The sequence below is a fragment of the Ursus americanus genome, chromosome 2 (assembly GCF_024610735.1).
Source record: "Ursus americanus isolate L20-20 chromosome 2, mUrsAme1.1.p, whole genome shotgun sequence".
Taxonomy (NCBI): domain Eukaryota; kingdom Metazoa; phylum Chordata; class Mammalia; order Carnivora; family Ursidae; genus Ursus; species Ursus americanus.
Window position 1 is genome coordinate 67,067,763 of NC_142128.1, and position 17,347 is coordinate 67,085,109.

General features: G+C 51.2%; 1 protein-coding gene across 1 annotated transcript; it reads right to left on the bottom strand.

Moving 5' to 3' along the window:
- Positions 1-339: 339 nt before the first annotated feature.
- Positions 340-9,107, bottom strand: LAX1 (lymphocyte transmembrane adaptor 1). Its single transcript, XM_045787891.2, has 5 exons — positions 8,594-9,107; positions 5,608-5,720; positions 5,272-5,382; positions 4,618-4,703; positions 340-2,879 (listed from the first exon to the last, which is right to left on the bottom strand). The coding sequence occupies exons 1-5, from the start codon at positions 8,686-8,688 to the stop codon at positions 2,085-2,087; spliced, it is 1,200 nt and encodes a 399-aa protein (XP_045643847.1). The 5' UTR covers positions 8,689-9,107; the 3' UTR covers positions 340-2,084.
- Between the last annotated feature and the right edge of the window lie 8,240 nt (positions 9,108-17,347).

Genomic DNA, 17,347 nt, shown 5'->3' on the forward strand with positions numbered 1-17,347 from the left:
CCATCCAGGTGCCCCTAGTAGTGATTTTCTTTCCCCTTCATTTCTTCTATATTTATTATTCAGAATTCATCAGGAAGGAAGATTTCTCCCTTTCCTCCATTTTATTCACTTATTGGTATGGACTCAAGAATATTTATTTTGTTCTTTGAGCTACAAATTTATATTATTATTATTATTATTATTATTTGCTGAACTTGTTCTAGCTTTGCCCCTGGGAGCTCTTTTGGATGGCTCCTTTAGACGTACCTTCATATTTTCTTGTGTTTTCTTCCCCTGCCACCCTCCTCTCTTTTTCTTTCTTTCTTTTTTTTTAATCAGCAAGACGGTCAAGCACCCCATCCCTGCGTTTTCCCCACCCAGCCCTAGAACTGCCCATTTCTCCAAGGAGGTCTGGTTCTTCTACTGAGAATGATATTTAGAAACCAAGACCTGGGTGCTAAGTGGGTTCGTTACTTCTAGGGTGTCATTTCTTCTAGACCCTCTAATGGACAGAGCTAAGAAATATATGTCTGCTAGCCTATATATGCACATATCTGTATTTATTTCTGTATCTATTCATATATATACATATATATTCATATATTAAAATAAACAAGAGCTCAAACTATACTTCCAGCTCTAATCCAGCACCACAGAATTCATTGTATCCTTTCTGATAGTGAGAACCCTGCCCCTCTTTATCTATATTTACTTATTTGTTCAATCTTAGTATACATTTAAAGTAGTTTCAGAATTGCTAACCTGTAGTCCTCTGAAATATGAATTTACCAACTAAAGTGTTTATGCATTTGTGTGTGTGTCTTCATTTTGCAGTTTCAAGTGAAAACATTGTTTTCCAAAGTTAATTAGGCCAGCTCCTTTCCCCCCCACGCCTTCAGTGAGGTTATAGCATACGTCTGTAATATAGTTAGGTTTACTTGTCTTAATCTGCATTCCATCATGGCTTCCCCTGACAGTGCGGTTAATTAAAAAAATTTACATACAATAAAAGTCATTCTTTGTGCTGTATAGTTTTTGGTGTTTTGACAAATTCACAGAGTCCTGTATCTACCACCACAATAGCAATACAGAAGGACCCCCCTAACCTAAAAATTCCTTTGTAGTAAACTTCCCTTTCTCTAAACCTGCAGCCACTGATCTGTTTTCCTTCCCTATACTTTTGCCTTTTCCAGAATGCCACATAAATGGAATCACACAATATGCAGAGTTTTAGGTCTAGCTTCTTTCACTTAGCAACATGCATTTAAAATTTGTCCGTGTCGTTGCACAAACCAATAGTTCATTCCTTTTTACTGTTGAGTATAGATGACCCTTTACGTGCATATACACAGTTCTGTTTTTCCATTTGCCTGTTGAAGGACATCTGGTTTATTTCTAGTTTGGCAATTATGAAGAAAGCTGCTATAAATGGTCATATATGGGCTTTTGTATGAACACAGGTTTTCAGTTCTCTTGGGTAAACAGGCAAGAGTGGAATGGCTGGGCTGCATAGTAAGCGTATGTTTAGAAGAAACCACCAAACACTTTTCCAAAGTGGATATTGTGCTTTGCAACGAATGACCGGTCTGGTGTCCCACATCTTCTCTAGCATTTGATTGTCCACACTCTTTTTCAACTGGAAACTTCTGCCCGCCCCCCCCCCCAACTCTGACTTCTTCCTTCTCTTTGGTCTCTGCCTGGATTACAAACTAATCCATATTTTCGCTTTGCATCCTGCTGGTATTCGCCAAGGTAATGATTTTAGACTGCCTCATGTTTCCACTGTGCACGAGGCAACTATCGCAGTTTTAATCCACTAGCCGTCCTATAAGGCAGTTTTAGCAAACATTCTTAGGTTGGTATGAGAGCTAACAGCACCCTGCTTGAGAAGAATCCCTTTCCGGCTTTCTCAGACATTGGCCTTTGTGAGTTCCTTAGCTTCTGTGTGTCTCCGTCTCTTTGTAGTGTACCCGAACGAACCCACTGGAATGTAAGGATGGTCAGCAGTCTTCACCAGACCCCGTGGTGGCTATGGATCCTGCGGGATAGACTACCCCACAGAGCCCTCCTTCCGGGTGCCTGGGTTCTAATTCATCAGGAAGGAGCTATGTGTCCGGCCCCTGCTCGCTGCCCATGTCTCCTGACTCAACAGCTAGCACATTCTCGTAGTCACTGGAAGTGTCATTGGACATTTCTCCTCCATGTTTTATCGGACTAGTCTCACTCTGCGCAGACGGCTGACAGGTCACATGTTCCCCTAGAGCCAGGAACCTCCCTGATTGCATGACAAATTGGATGTGGGTGCCTGGACCATCCGTCATGCCTTCTTCCTGGTCTGTGTTTGAGGATGTCACTTCCTCCTCCACCTGCTGCTGGTTTCCATTGGTGGGTACTGAAGGGACATTTTCATAATCTCTGTAGCACTGGAAAGCCATCCAGGGCTGCTTCCTCTGGACGGTCTCAAGGGTCAATCCTGCCATATTGACATAGTCATTTGAGGTCTCAGAAGAGTCTTCGTCGTCATTGAGTGGATCATCACTCTCAGATTTTGGAGACCAAAAACTGGTGTGCTCACTGGCATTCCCACAGCCCTTGTCTTTTTCCTCAGTAAGCTCCAGCTCCTGGGCACTTGGGAGGGCAAAGAGGTTCACCGGGGTGCTGTTGGTAGAAGCTAGAGCCTTAGCAATCTCCTCTGCTGTGGGGACATTGATGTAGTCTCTCGAATCCTCTGAAGAAATGCTCAGGCAGTCTCTGGCTGCTCTGACATTGACATAGTTTGCTGAGGGAGAGAGGTCCCCACATATCTGGAGCCCCGCGGCATTGTCATAGATGCCCACTGCGTAGCCGTTGGCAGGGGTATGGTCTCTGTGCAGCCACAGGGCATTGCCCGCTTGGGAGGGCTATAAGCAAGAAGAGAAAGCCAGTGACAGGACGGAAGCAGAAATATGGGCGAAGCCTTTCTACTTCCCCACCCAGTACCACTATCTGATAGCCCCTTCGCTCAGCTCTTCACCTTGGAGAAAATCTCTAAGTCGGGGGTCCCTAACTGCAGAGCTTTAGATCCTAGGCAGGTGTGAGCAAAGTGGGCTAAGTGTAAAGAAAGCAGCAGTGTCAATGCGATGATAAGTTGCTCCTGGCTTCTGGCCACAGTGTGGGTGTTCAATGGGGAGTCTGTAGGGGGGTATATTATAAACTGGAGAGCACCTGCTGCCTCAGAGCCCATGGAGAAGCAATATAGCACAGTGGCCAAAGGTAGCGACTCAGCCTTAGACTCGGCGCAAATCCCAGCCTCGCTACTCTGCGCGCGAAGTTTGGGCAAGTTACCTGATCTCTTCGTGCCTTCCTTCCCTAGCATATGAAATGGGGATACTCATAATGTCTACATGATATGCTTTCTGGGGGAGTAAGTGTAGGAGTACGTGTAGAGGGTTTGGAAGAGTTCCTGGCACATGGAAAACGCTAGCACATCCTTGCTCTTATTATTAAAGGGGCAGCTGACCTACAGACTCAGGCCATCACGGCCCTTCAGGGATACCGGTCTGCTGTTTCCAGAGCTTCTGCCTTTTCAAGAAAAGCTGGACGTCCAGACTTTAATGTGAAATCTTTTAGATTTTTAGCTGTTGGCAACTGGTTCGAAATGTTCTTCGCGCACTACAGAGTCCAAGCCAAACATGTCGTGGCCTTATATGGGGTGGGGACCGAGCGCTGGAACTCCCTTTGGCCGCGGAGCTCCGTCTTCCCTGCATGTTCTCCGCCAAGCGGACTTGCTCCCCCAGGAAGGCTCAGAGGTGAGAGCAGAGCCCAGGGGTGGGCCATGTGGGAGCAGGACCGGGAGGTGGCTGCATGCTAAGTGAGCCTAGAGCTCTGGGTAACGAGGGGCTCAGCCGCAGCAGGACTGTTGTCTTGAAATGACCACAGACCGAAGCGACTGGTTCTTCCAGAACTTATCTACGGAGATGGGCCCTCTGAGCTTCCAAGCCCTCCCTTTCCTGTCTCTGGGGTCTCTGCCCCACGGTGTTGTGAGTCTCCTCCCTGAGGGCTGTCTTCAGGGCCAGATCGAAGACACACAGGGTATTGTTATTCACCGTGGCGCTCCCCGCTAATCTCGGCAAAATATCCCCCATTTGAACAAACGTTTTCTACACCCGCTATCGTGCTCCAGGATTTACAAATATACCTGCGATTGAGGATAATTGAAACAATTTGCCATAGGCCCCAGAGGGAATTCCCAAAGCAGGATTGTAAGGGTGTTTTGAGCACGAACAGCATTGGTGGAATATTCCTATACTCTCCTGAGGTGATTACTTGGAAGGGAACAATACTCATTTGGATAAGCTGTGACCTGTCTTTGTTAAAACAATCCACTTCAGTTCTAACACCATGTCCTTGAACACACGTGCCCTGCTTGCCTTGCCCGGAATCCCAAACAGTTGTTCCTACCTTTCTTGCTTTTTCTCCCTGGGCAGAACGGAGGTCCTGAGGCCAGTCTTCCCAATTTATTAATAGGGCCACAGGGCCACTGCCAGGGGACATGCTGTTTGCCAGGAAAGGAGATCTGCGACCTGAGCTCGTTTACCTCAGTTCTGCCAGAGACATGTCATTTCTCCCAAGGGGCTTGTCCCCTCGCTTGACTCTTACCACAGGCTCAGAAGGAAGGCTATCAGAATTTCTGGAGAGGAGGCTCTCGGTACTGAAAATACGGTTACTCCTCGACTGACGTCTCCCTGAAAGAACAGAGAACAAATCCTGAAGCTAGCAGGCCAGCCCCGTGAACGCTCAGCCCTAACAGTCCCCGCCTTGTGGGTGAAGTGGGTCTGTGTGCTGTCGGGTATTTGGGGCTGGTGTGCTGTGGCGAGAAGGTCGGAGCGAGGGGGAACGACGTGCTCTGAGTCCTGGAACTGTCCTCAGTCTCTAGCAAGGACCGGAGGGCACTAGCCAGCCCAGGGGTCGGTTGCTCCTGGAGCAAGTCTTCTCCACCTGTAATGCTGGAGGCCATGTTCTCCTCCTGTATGGCTCCCCCATCCCTAGACAGGTCCATCTGTCTTTCACTAATTTCATATCAAGACAAAACAAAGCCCCAAACCCAAAGGACACCCAGCTCCCTTTTTGGAGCTCTCTAGGCCCCCAGTGGAGTTACATCCTGCTTCTGTCAAGCTCATCCTCCCCTATGCTCCCTGAAGGGCAGAAAGGCCTGAGTGTTTGGAGAGAGCTGCCTCTGGGTGGTGAGAGGTACATTCTGGGCGCAGAAGTTCAGTAACATCTGTGAGCCATGGATTAGAAAGAAAAACCTACCCAGCACTTCTTGCCTCTGGGGCAAGGAGTCATAAATGTTTTTGGCGCCTTGTCTGGGTCCAGACAGAGACAGCAAGGGCAAGACGGTAACTCGGAAGTAAGGAACTTGTCCTGCAAGGCAATGAGAGAGATGGGGATCACGGCAAGACCAGTGTTATAGAATGTGGGGGCCCCTGGGGATGAGATGGTCCCTGAAAATATTCCCCACCCTCACTATGGATCATAAAAAAATACATTTTCACACTTGCCCAATTCCTTTGAGCTAGAAGCCTTGGTACACAGAAGCAGAAGGAAGGAATGGGCGTGGGGGTGGGCATGAATGTCCCAGGGACTCACGCTGCTTCTTCCATTTACTCCAGCTCCACAGGCTGTAGAAAATCACAGTGGTCAGGAGGATGGCAAGGAATCCCGCAAACCCAGAAAAGATGGCGTTGCTCTGGTCTTTCTCTCTGTGAGGAAAAACAAGCGCCATGCCCGGGCTCTAGGAGGTTGGGGAGGTTGGAGAAGAGGCTTCCTGCAGGAATGGGAGCGCCTGGACTTGGGATGGGAGCCGGGTGAGGGAAAGCTGAAGGGGGTGGGCTGTGTGGCTGAAGAGAGGCTCTTCTTTGTGGACAGAGGAAATCGGACACAGGAGAAGGCCGCTATCCCTTTTGAATGCCTACTGGATGCCATGCCTTTGCACGGGTGTGACGCTCATTTCTTCTTTACAACAATCGCATCTCTCCTTGGGGCCAGAAACCTGAGGTTAGACTCCGCAAGGCAGAGTAGCAGATCAAAGATCGCCAGGTAGAAAGCAGCCAAGGTGGAATGTGGGTCTAGGTCTGTTGGGGTCCAAAGATCACGCTCTTTCTACCACACCCTGTCCTCCAAACTTGCAAAAGCGGCTTCGCCTGCCCTTACTTGCCCTCATTCCCTCCTCCTGGGCGTCCTGTCTTGTGTGGAAGGAGGTACAATGAGGGAGCTGCTCGGTGACATTTGAGCAACCCCCATGGACCGACTTGGGGAGCTGGCCTGTAACCAATGCAAATGCGGGGCTGAGTTCCTGCTGCTTGGGACGCCCTGACGGGGCTGGGGTTACTGCTCGGCTTTGCCTACCGTGCCAAGAAGTAGCCAATGGAGGTTACAGCAGGAATCTAAATATTAGCAGACCTAAATATTAGAAACCAGATCAGCTACCAGGGAAGACTTTTGTCCTCGTGAGTCCTAGGCATGTTTACCCAATTTATACTGGACATTTCTGCTAGGCTGCCCAATGGACATCTCAAACCAAGTATGTCTGAAACAGAATGCCTGTTCTTCTCCCAGAAGCCTGCTTCTCCTCTGGTGTCTCCCATCATCTAGTGGTTCAGGCAGAAAACTTGGAGCCATCCTTGACTGCTCCGTTTCTTTCACACCTCACTTCCAGTCAACCAGCAGATTCCGTGTGCTCCACCCTGGGCATCTTTCCCAAACTCAATCACCTCTCGCTCTTCCACTGCCAACCCCCTTCCCCCCATCGAGCCACCGTGTGTTCCACATGGACCTTTGCAATAACCTCCCTGATAGTTGCCTTGCTTTCACTTTTTTTTTAAGGTTTTATTGATTTATTTGACAGAGAGAGACAGTGAGAAAGGGGAGTGTGAGAGGGAGAAGCAGGCTTCCTGCCAAGCAGGGAGCCTGATGCGGGACTTGATCCCAAGACCCCGGGATCATGACCTGAGCTGAAGGCAGACTCTTAACGGCTGAGCCACCCAGGCGCCCCTTGCTTTCATTCTTGACCCCAATAGCCTGTCTTCACACAGGAGCCAGCGTGATCCTCTTAACAGCAAACCAGATCATGTCCCCTCTCTTCTTGTGACCCGCGTGACTGATCACACTCGGGATAACAACCACTGTCCCTACCCAGTGAGGACATCATGGTGCTTTGGGCTCTGGCCTCTGCCTCCTCCTTCTGCTTTTTTAAAAGATTAATTTAATTTATTTATTTGAGAGAGAGAGAGAGAGAGAGAGAGAGTGCAGAGGGAGTGGGAGAGCAGACCCCATGCTGAGGCAGGCGGAACCGACACGGGGCTCGATCCCACGACCCTGAGATCGTGACTGAGCCAAAATCAAGAGCCAGATGCTCAACTGCCTGAGCCACCCAGGTGCCCCTCAGCCTACCATCTTGACCTCATTTCCCACCATTTTCCTTCTGACTTCGACAGACAGGACTCCTGGCCAGTGCATGAACAGCACAGTCCTGCCTCCGCAAGCAGCTCCCTCTCCCGGGTGTCTTTGTAGCTCAGTCCTGCATTTCCCTCAGGTCTCTTCGGAAATGTCACCTGCTCAGTAGCTCTGTTCTGGTTTTTCCTCACACACTTCAGATGGATTGACATTACATTATACATCCATTTGTTTGTCTGTTCATATCAGACTTTCCCACTTGACTGTGAGCTCCAGGAAGCCGTGGACTTGTCTATTCTGTTTATCTGGTGCCTGGAACAGTGCCTGGCACTTAGCAAGGGCAGGATGAATAGTGTTGAATGAATGAGTGAATTAATAAACATGAATGAACACAGAAGTAGATATTTCAGGGGGCTCCAGGGTTCTGATAGCTTTATGAATTCATTCCCCATCACTGCTCCTGTCCAGCTGCAGGTGACATATATTTGTTTGTCATGGTAATCACATTTATTTCCCTAAACGACAGTGACTTTAAATTTATTATCGCTGAGTTGCACTGTTATCACGGCACTGAGATTCATACCTACAAGTGTTACTGAAGCTTCAACTGCTGTTGGACTTTTTATTTTCGTCAGTATGATCCTGGAAATTTTAGCAATAAAATGTATAGCCACGATTAGTTCTGTGAGATTTTATATCCTAAAGACATATTTTTATCACATCTATGATTGCATTTTCCACTCACGGAAAGTTTTTAGGACCTGGAAACATATCGTTGAAAAAAAAATGGGTCTTTTGTTTCCATCATGGTGGGACCTCGTTTTTTTGGGGGTGGGGTGGGGAGAGTGGTCGTTGGGACTTGAGACAGAAAGGATTGAGGACAGTGATAGGGCCTCTGGGAGGTGAGAAATCCAACCAGGCCAGACAGCGAGGTCTAAGGAAATCCTGTGTTAACACAGCTTTCTCTCTCCCCCTGCAACTCGCTTTTCTCTTCAATACCTATTCCTTTCCTCCCAGCAGTCCTGAGCAAGCTTCTCTAAGCCTAGAGTTTGACGGTCTCAGCGGACCTGAGCATGGTTGTGAGGGCTAGGAGCGCTGCTGGGGTAGAAACCCCCAGGGTCTGCCAGGGCTGTCTGTCTAAATCAGGGGAGTGTGGAGCTCACCACCTCCAGTCACTTACCTGTCCAGGCTGCCGTCAGTTACCTGCAGAGTCCTGGCCTCCGAGGTCCTCCCTCTGATTTCTGAAAGGGTCGGGGTGATCACATCCGTTGTCATGGCAACCTCTCTGGCTTCAGCTTCTCCTCCTAAGCCTTCTCTTAATTATCAACAGCTAACACACGTGGCCACTTCTCCTGGCTCTTCCTAAGTTGCCATCCCCCGGGAGAAAAGGCAAAATTCGTTTGTGTTTTACATACCATCATAGCCACTTTTTTAAGTAGAAAAGACTGATAGAAATCTCCCTCATCTCCATGTTTTCCAATCTTTCTAGAACTTTCTTTCCCCCCAACCTTGCATCTACCTGGCCTCTCCCGGTGAAATGTCAGGCTGCGTTGACCCCAAACATGACAACAGGTTTGGTTCTACCTGGATGTGGCTGCAGTGCCCACTGCGGGAGGCGAGAGCTCAGCTGGCTGCCGTGCTCCCCAAGAGAGGTGGCGCAGGGAGACGCTCTGCTCTCAGCCTTCTGGTGGAAGTGTGAGGGGTGTAGAGGGGAAACTGCCAAGAGGCCCGAGAGAGACTCCGTGAGAAGCTCATCCTCCCCCAACCCCCAAAGCAGACAGCAAAGAGCAAACATTTGCCAGAATGGAAACAGAGAGTCGTCACAGGAAACGACACCACCAATGTGCTAATGAAGCATGGGGCCCAGGAAACGCTGCTCAGCTATAATAAGATAGAAGAAAACATGTCCGCACCCCCGTTCCCCGGGCTGGCCGGGAGCGCTGTGGTCTGTAGGGAGTGTGACTAAAGATGGGACGAGGTGGTGGGGGATTCATGGTGGTTTCTCTGGGTTTCTGAGTCAGGGGGACAGGCTGTTTTCACTGACACTTCCCGGGTGATTTCGACAAAGCTGGTGTGTGTCACACACTTGGAGAATCCCTGGGAATGACAGTCAGAAAGAATGAAGCCGATGCTGGGGCAGCAGGGGCCCTGGAGGCCATTCCTTCCTGCAGCCCGGCCCTCCCTGGCCCCTGGCTGCTGGCTGTCTCTCGCAGGACTCTTCTGGAGGCCCGTCCCCGTCCCGATTGCTGTGCTCCTGTCTCAGAGGCCGGAGACCTCACTCCCCGTGTCTACCCAAAGTGTCCCAAACTTCGACGACTGTTCAAAATTTGTTTCTAGCTCCCTTCTCTTTCCCTCACCAATCTCCTGAAACTCTTTGCATCTCGGGAGAGGTCCGAAGAGAAGGGGTCACGAAGACCTTCATGAGGCTGTGAAGGGCCTCTGACCTGGCTTTCCCCAAGGAAATGGACTCAGCAGGGCTGGCACGGAAGGCAGCCAGTGCCTCAGCACCGTGCCTCTCTCCCATCTCTTCCCGGGGACACCAAGGCCCCCGCTTTCGCGGGCTGTCCACCCTGCCCCTCGCGTCCGGCCTCTCACAGGGCCCCCAGGGGAGAGGGGCTGCCGCTGCCGGAGCTCTCCCCAGAGCTCTGCCTTCCAAGCCCTTGCTGCCCTCCCTCCACGTGGCCTTACCTGGCGGGAAGCAGAAGTGGTTCAGAGACGGCTGGTTCGAGAGCAGGAACCTGGGTCTCTGCTCGCTTGTCCTTTGGAACGGGTCTGAGTAGAACTAGGACTCAGGAGAAAAAGATCCTTGGCTCCACGGCCCCCGTGGCTGGGACTAGTGGGGGAGAGAGAGCGAGAGCGAGGCTCTCCAGGCCTGTCCTGAGCCACGGAAGCCAACAGAAGGCTGTGTGTGAACTGGGAACTTGGAAGGTGGTACAAAGAGAAGGGCCAAGAGAACCAATCCTCAGAACCCTGACAGCTACTTAAAAAAAAAAAAAATTTTTTTTTTTTTTTTTAAAGAAATTCTCCTATGTGATCATCTTAAGACCTCGCTTCTCTTATCTACCCGGAGTGCTTGAGTCAGACTAATCTTCCCTCCGGTCTCCTGACTCCCTCCTCCCCCCACACTTGAGGGACACAGTCTTCTGCAAGGAGGCCCTGCGGACAAGCTCCAGCTTTCCGGACGAGGCTGAGTCCCGCCACCTGCTCTCTTTTCCCTCCTGGGCCTGCCACGACCAACCAAACCAACAAACACAAAATCGGTGTGTGAAATTATTCATCCTGACAATGGAAGAAAACTACTCATTCCTGGGAAGTAGGGTGTATGTGTTAAACCCGATTGCTCTGGTGTTTCCCTTTAACCACTTGGAATGATTTCAGGGTTGAATATGCCACGTGATCCTAAAGTATTAAGATGAGGGGCGCCTGGGTGGCTCAGTCGGTTAACCGTCTGACTCTTGATATCGGCTCAGGTCTTGATCTCAGGGTCATGAGTTCAAGCCTGGCATGGAGCCTACTTTAAAAAAAAAAAAGGTATCAAGATTGGCTTTAAACAGACAACTTACACATCCCAGTCAGCCAAACCCCTCGAAGGGGACGGGCTCTGCGCTAACTCAGTGATGTTGCTAATACTAAAAACCTTTCGGAATCCTCTGGAAGGACAGAAGGACTGTGTGAAGAGTATCAACACAAGTTCAGATCCTAAAGGTCGGCTTGGGTTATCTCGGACAGGTCCTCTCGTCTTTCTGGGTGTGTCCTTGGGTGTAAAATAGCGATACTACTACTTAGGTAATGCTGTTGTGAAAATTAATCGGGCTCACGATGAAAAGTGCTCAGCTGAGGACGTGGCATACGCAAGCTCATTAAGTGGGGCTGTTATTATGTGATTATCTCATTATGCGTGGGGCTCAGCTCTTTATACTTAATGGACTGCCTGCCCCTTTGGCCTTTCTCTCTTCCTCTCTTGATGCTCAGCTTGCCTTCCTGCCGTGTGTTCCTTTATTCCTTAAGTGCGGATTTCTGGGAAGTCTCCTACGGCCGGACGCGAGGCCGCCTGGCTTTGTCCATGTGCCCTGCGGTCTGGCCCGCATGCCAGGCCGAGCGCCCCCCGGCTCCCCCTTGCCGCCGCTCTGTACTCCGTGCACGCCCGGCTCCTGTCACTTGCACGCTCCGGGCCTTTGGTCTGGTTCCTTCACTGTGACAGCAGTTCCTCTCTCTCTCTCTCTCTCTCTCTCTCTCTCGTAAAATTCCAATAAAATCCATTTGAAGAGTTTATACTGGTTGTTTCCAGGTTGTAGGGCTTGAGGTATTTTGTTTTCTTCTTTGGACTTCTATTGCTTTAATTATTATCAAGATTAGGTGTCATTTTTATTAAAAGATGTGATTAAAAAAATAGGCCGTTAAGTGTCACCACCTCTGTGAGGACTTCCCCTTCTGGAGCTGGGTGCGCTCTCCTGCGTCCCCATGGCACGCAGCACGACCTCTCGCCTGTCGGGACTCGTTGTTTAAATGCCTAGCTCCTCGAGTAGACTTTGAACCCCTCCGGGGCACTGACTCTGTTTTATTGATTACATCTCTAGGGGCGCCTCCGTGGCTCAGTCAGTTAGGCGTCTGCCTTCTGCTCGGGTCGTGATCTCGGGGTCACGATCTCGGGGGCCTGGGATCGGGTCCCGCGTCGGACTCCCACTCGGTGGGGAGTCGGCTTCTCCCTCTCCCTCTCTCTCTCTCTCTCAAAAAAAAAAAAAAAAAATCTTGATTTATTGTGTCCGCGGCATCTGGCGCAGCGTCTGACCATCAGAACCCAGCGGGCCCTGCGAGAGGTGCTCTGAGGGACTTACTGCTGCTGTGAATTGATGACCTAAGTGTAACAGGGGGAGCTACTGAGAAAAAAATGGGCGTCTAGTATTTTCTCCTGCTGCGTGCTCAGCCTGGAAGGAAAGAGACAAGCCCGGTTCAGCCCCCACAGCCCCTTGCAGGAAGGGCGACCTGGCTCATGAGTTGGGTCTCCTTTGCCCCAGGAAGGGGTTAATGGTGGCTTTTTGTATTTCTGGGCTGAAACATGCCAACGTTGTCCTGTGTGAAAGACAAGTCCAGCCAGGCTTTGTCCTTGAAGGTGGGGAGGCTGAGACAACTTCAGCCAGGTGGCGGCTGGAGCCTTGACGGTGGCAGTCCTCCGCCCTCCTTGCTCACTTGCTTCTGGGCTGGAGGCCTTCTCCAGTCCAGGCAAGTCTGAAACCGAGAACAAAGGCAGCAAATACTTTCCTTTTAAGTTAAAGTTGAGAGAGAGCGGGGTTAGGACAACAAGACTTAGAAAGTATGGAAAGATTTCTCTGCTCCCTGCCCCCGCTCTGCCCGAGGTCCTCGAGGAGCGAGAGGAAAATTTGAAAGCAAGGCCTATGAGCCACCTAGGGGATACTTTGTCCCCCACTTAGGCTAGGCCCTCGTGGAAGAGGTGGGTTGGCATTGCTGACAGGCAAGAGGAGCCTTTCCTGACGTCTGGTGTCCCGAGAGCAGGGCAGGCCCTGCCTCCTCGGTCCTTCTGGAGTTCTGTGTTTGGCAGCCCCCCTTCAAGTCCTGGCAGCCACAGAGCCTTGGGACCGAGCGAGCTGTGAGGCACGTCCGGATGAGCAAGTGTCTGCTGACAGCCCCGAGTCTCCCCGCAGCCCCAGGGCTGTGAGCGCCCTGGTTCCCCTCAGCCAGCCCATCCCGGCAGAGGGGCTCTGACCCTGGGGCTCTGGGCAGGAAGGAGGCGACTCCTCGGCAGCACGGGGTAGGGGGGCAGTCACATCAGGCATCAGAGGCAGGCGCAGCGTATCTCAGAGGAGGCCTGAGGGCTGAGGGCCCGCCTGGGGACCAGACAGCGAGGGTGGCAGCAGGCGTGGGAGGCTGGGACAGGAAGGGCACAGGTCAAGAGGGTTTTCTTTGTTCCCTTCTCGTGTGAGGGAGTAGAATGTCATTTCGATTGCTTCATCAGCCAGGGCGTTACTGAGCTCGGTCACTGAACTCAAGCAATAGATCTGAATGTTTTTGGAACAAGCATTTTCTTTTCACTTTTCTGTGTGTCGTAGGACACCAGCGTGACAGAGGGCTCGGACTTACCTGTGTCCTTCTGTATTAAGCTGGGCCCACATGTGTAAGGCACACAGGCTCGTCACACCTATGTTGTCCCTCCGTTTTCCCCTAGATGGCAGCCACGCGATAGTCCCTTAAACTGTAACACCGATCACTGCACTCCTCAGTGAACACCTTCCGGTGGCTTCCCACTTCATGCCGGCCAACGTCGCGATGGCTTACAGGCTCTGCCTGGCTCCCAGCTCCACGTCTGCACTTCCCTCCTTCGCTTCCCCACTTCGTCACCCACTTCCGACTCCTGCCTTCCCCATCCATCCTCAACACATCGCGGTATCCTGCCTCAGGACCTTGGCACTTGCTGGGCCCTTTGCCTGGAATCTTTTCCCTCCCCATGTTTATCTAGCTCACTCTCTGACTCCCTTCACATACCTTCACAAACTTCTGCTCATCACAGAGGTCTTCTCTACAAAAGAGCAGCCCTTGGGGCGCCCAGGTGGCTCAGTCAGGTGAGTGCCTGACTCTTGGTTTCGGCTCAGCTCATGATCTCACGGGTCGTGGGATCGAACCCCGTTTCAGGCTCCGCGCTCCATGGGGAGTCTGCTTGGGATTCTCCCCCTCTCCCTCTGCCTCTCTCTCTCTCTTTCTCTAGATTAAATAAAATCAACAAAAGAGCAACCCTCATGCCCCGTGCTCCCTACTTCCCTTACACTTTACCTTTCTCCCTGGTCCTTGTCACCATTTGCCATGCTCCGTATTTACTTCTTCATTTCGTCTCTCCTCCATGAGACCAAATTCAAAGAGGGCAGGGACTTGGTTTCACTCCCTGCTGCATCCCCAGTGCCTACCACAGTGCCTGGCTCACGTCATGCTTGCTGAGTGACGAGCGGACCAATATCCAAGGGGAGGAGATGACACCGTAAAAACAACCGCGAGGCCTCTTGCAGACTGCAGTGGGTTGCGAGCTAGTTCGGTGCTAGATTTTATTGGATTTAGAAAAGAAACAGATTTTTTTTAAAAGATTTTATTTATTTATCTGACAGAGAGAGAGAGACAGCGAGAGAGGGAACAGAAGCAGGGGGAGTGGGAGAAGGAGAAGCAGGCACCCCGCTGAGCAGGGAGCCCGATACAAGGCTCGATCCCAGGACCCTGGGACCATGACCTGAGCCGAAGGCAGACACTTAACGGCTGAGCCACCCAGGCGCCCCAAGAAACAGATTTCTTGTGCTTTAAGGGCTGTGGAGCAATTTGTCTTTGTTGCAGGTGTAAGTGGCCGAGCCTGCCCGCGCACGTCCCGGTATGCGCTCGTGTCCAAAGCACGCACGATAATGCCACATTCCAGGGGAGATAAAGCCATGAAAGCAAAATGCCACTTAGGCATTCTCCAATGGTTATTAACAGCAATTTTAGACACTAGACTGAGAATGGGAAGAGTGTCGGAGTTGGGGAGACCCTTAGGTCACACAACAAATTAGTAGCAGGGTCAGGGTCGTAACCTAGGTCTTCCAGTTCCCAGGCCAGCACTCTCCACCAGCGCTTAAAGGAGCCAGCTTGCTTGTAATTTTATGCCGTTCCACTGGGTGGCAATCTGGATCTCCAGACCACTGCTCTTTTCACAACAAATTCCGAAGGTGAATCACTAGGTAACAATCTTAGCAGGACGGACGGACTACAAGCACTAAGTGTTAGTCAATTGTGTCTGCGCTTACGTTGGTGATTATAACGGGAAAACCACCAAGACAGGATCCAGATTCGGCTTGTTTGTGTATTTAATCACACAACTCTTGTTGTTATGGTGTCACCCACGTTTGGATCATTTCGGAGCCGGCGGGAACCTCAGACAGGAGGAGTTCACAGGACCTTGAAGGCATTTTTTTCAAAGCTACCGCTGACCTACAAGCCAAATACATTTTTTTTTTCCAGCTACTTTTGTTGAACACCTGTGGGCTCTGAATCATCTCTAAGGAATCCCTTTCGGGTCTTTAAGTGTAATCTGAAAATCATTGATGGACTACAACTGTCTCCTTGTGGAGATGGAAAATCAAGCCACTCGGCAGGCAAGGTTTAGGACGCGGGTCTCCCGCCTCCTGGGCGGCCACACTTCGCGATCTTACTCTGCCTCCCCTTTCAGTTCCTAAGGTTAGGTAGGGAAGATGGGGGGATTCTTGACTCACAGGAAGGGTTTGGGATTATCACGGCTGTATTTATTCTCTCCCTTACGGGTGCTGAAGGCCATTGCTGGTCCCTGGCCCTGACGTCCCTGGCTTCGCTTCCTCTTTCGGGGACGTTTTCGTGTGTACTTACTCTCAGTAAGGCCAAGCCACGGGGAGCTGGAGTTCTAAACCACACGACACAGTGTTTCTGGGTCCAGCAGGATGCCAAAACCCCTGTAAGCTAACCGATGGTGCCGTGCCTGGAGGACGGTCCCCGTGGCCGCTCTTACCGGGGCCACAGGAGAACCCGAGTGCTGGCTGAGCCTGAACTCGGGGACCAGGTCTATCTGAGAGCAGAGGCGGAGGCTTCTGGCTCGGAGTGTGAAGGCTCCGGCTACTCAGAGGGTTCAGGTCACTCCCCTTGCTCAGACATCACGAGCAAAAGCCAAGATTCGGATTGTCATTTGGCTTTTCTGATCTCATTGTCGGGGTGAAATGGCATTTTTGTTTTGACACTAGCCTCTGAGGAGATGGCAGAGGGAGGCCACTCCAAAGAGACTGCTCCCTTCTGTGTGTGTGTCTTCTGAGGACAGGGAAGTAGTCTTTGACCCGAGTCTCGGAGAAGGGAAGACGTGTTTGATTAGTTCGGCGTCGGGATCCGGCCAAGCCCGGAACCTGGCAGGCGCTCCCTTTCAAGGCCGGGGGTAGGACGCCCCATGGAGCCAGCGACTTGTTGCCTCTCATGGCCTAGGTCCATGTTGGGGACAACCGAATGTCCGTGACAGCACCAACACGGCAACACGCTTACAGGTTTTATTTACAACAGGGTTTCCAAAGTATTTGCTGGTAAAGGACATGCCCTACCTACCTTCGTGCTTGCAGAGACACGAAGGCTATGCCCTAAGAGACCTAGGTCAGGGGCTGGGAACCAGTTCATGGGTACCCAGTGACTCATCTTTGCATGTGGCACAGAGTAAGTCAGCAGGAGTCGCCTGGTTTGTGTGTGTACTTGGGAGGGAACCAGCGAGCCTCGCTGGAGAGCTTCGAACAAAGCCCGTGACCACAGGGAGAGGATATGGTGGCTGAGGAAGGCTTGCAAACCATTATTAAAGATGGGGGGCAGAGCAGTTATGCTTTTCTAGAAGCAGGGGCAGGGAAAAAGGTGGAAGAAGAGAGCACGTGCTTTTCTGTATCGTCCCTCAGGCCAAGGAGCTGAGCTGGTTTTAGACATTAAAACAACACCTGAGGAGCCACTGGTCCTGGCCGGAGAGCTGCTTCGAAGCTCATGCTTCTCCGCTCCTCACCGCACGCCGGGGTTAGGAGGTGTAGAGGCTTAAGATCTGCTTTGGCCTCGCAGAGAGGCACGGATTGTAGGTCCAACCAAGACAAGGTGGGAGTAGGGGGCAACCCAGGGCCAAGCTTTAGAAAGGACTCGAGGGGAGTGTGTGTGCCCGCGTGCTTTGCACCTTTTTGCAGGGGTAATTGGGAGGGAGCCCGTAACGGGAAAAAGAGAGACTAGTTCTGTTTTGCGAATGACTTCTGTTATCAAACTAGATCTAGCCCCCTGTTAGGTATTATTCACTTTTTCTCTCGAGCCTGTTTTGAAGAAAGAAGTAGGCGGTGTGCCTGAGCCCGTGGAGCGCAAGCTGGGGCAGGCAGGAGCCGTGGGGACAAGACTTCGTACTACAGAAGCTTTTTCCTCCAGGGTTGCTCCG

What these genes read in the sequence shown, in the direction of transcription:
- LAX1 (XM_045787891.2), bottom strand. Translation starts at nt 8,688, where the DNA reads ATGACAACGGATGTGATCACCCCGACCCTTTCAGAAATCAGAGGGAGG. An exon ending in CCAGAGGCAAGAAGTGCTGG is followed by an intron (nt 4,704 to 5,271) that starts GTAGGTTTTTCT and finishes CTGTTCTTTCAG; the next exon opens with GGAGACGTCAGTCGAGGAGT. An exon ending in GCCTTCCTTCTGAGCCTGTG is followed by an intron (nt 2,880 to 4,617) that starts GTAAGAGTCAAG and finishes TCTTGCTTATAG; the next exon opens with CCCTCCCAAGCGGGCAATGC.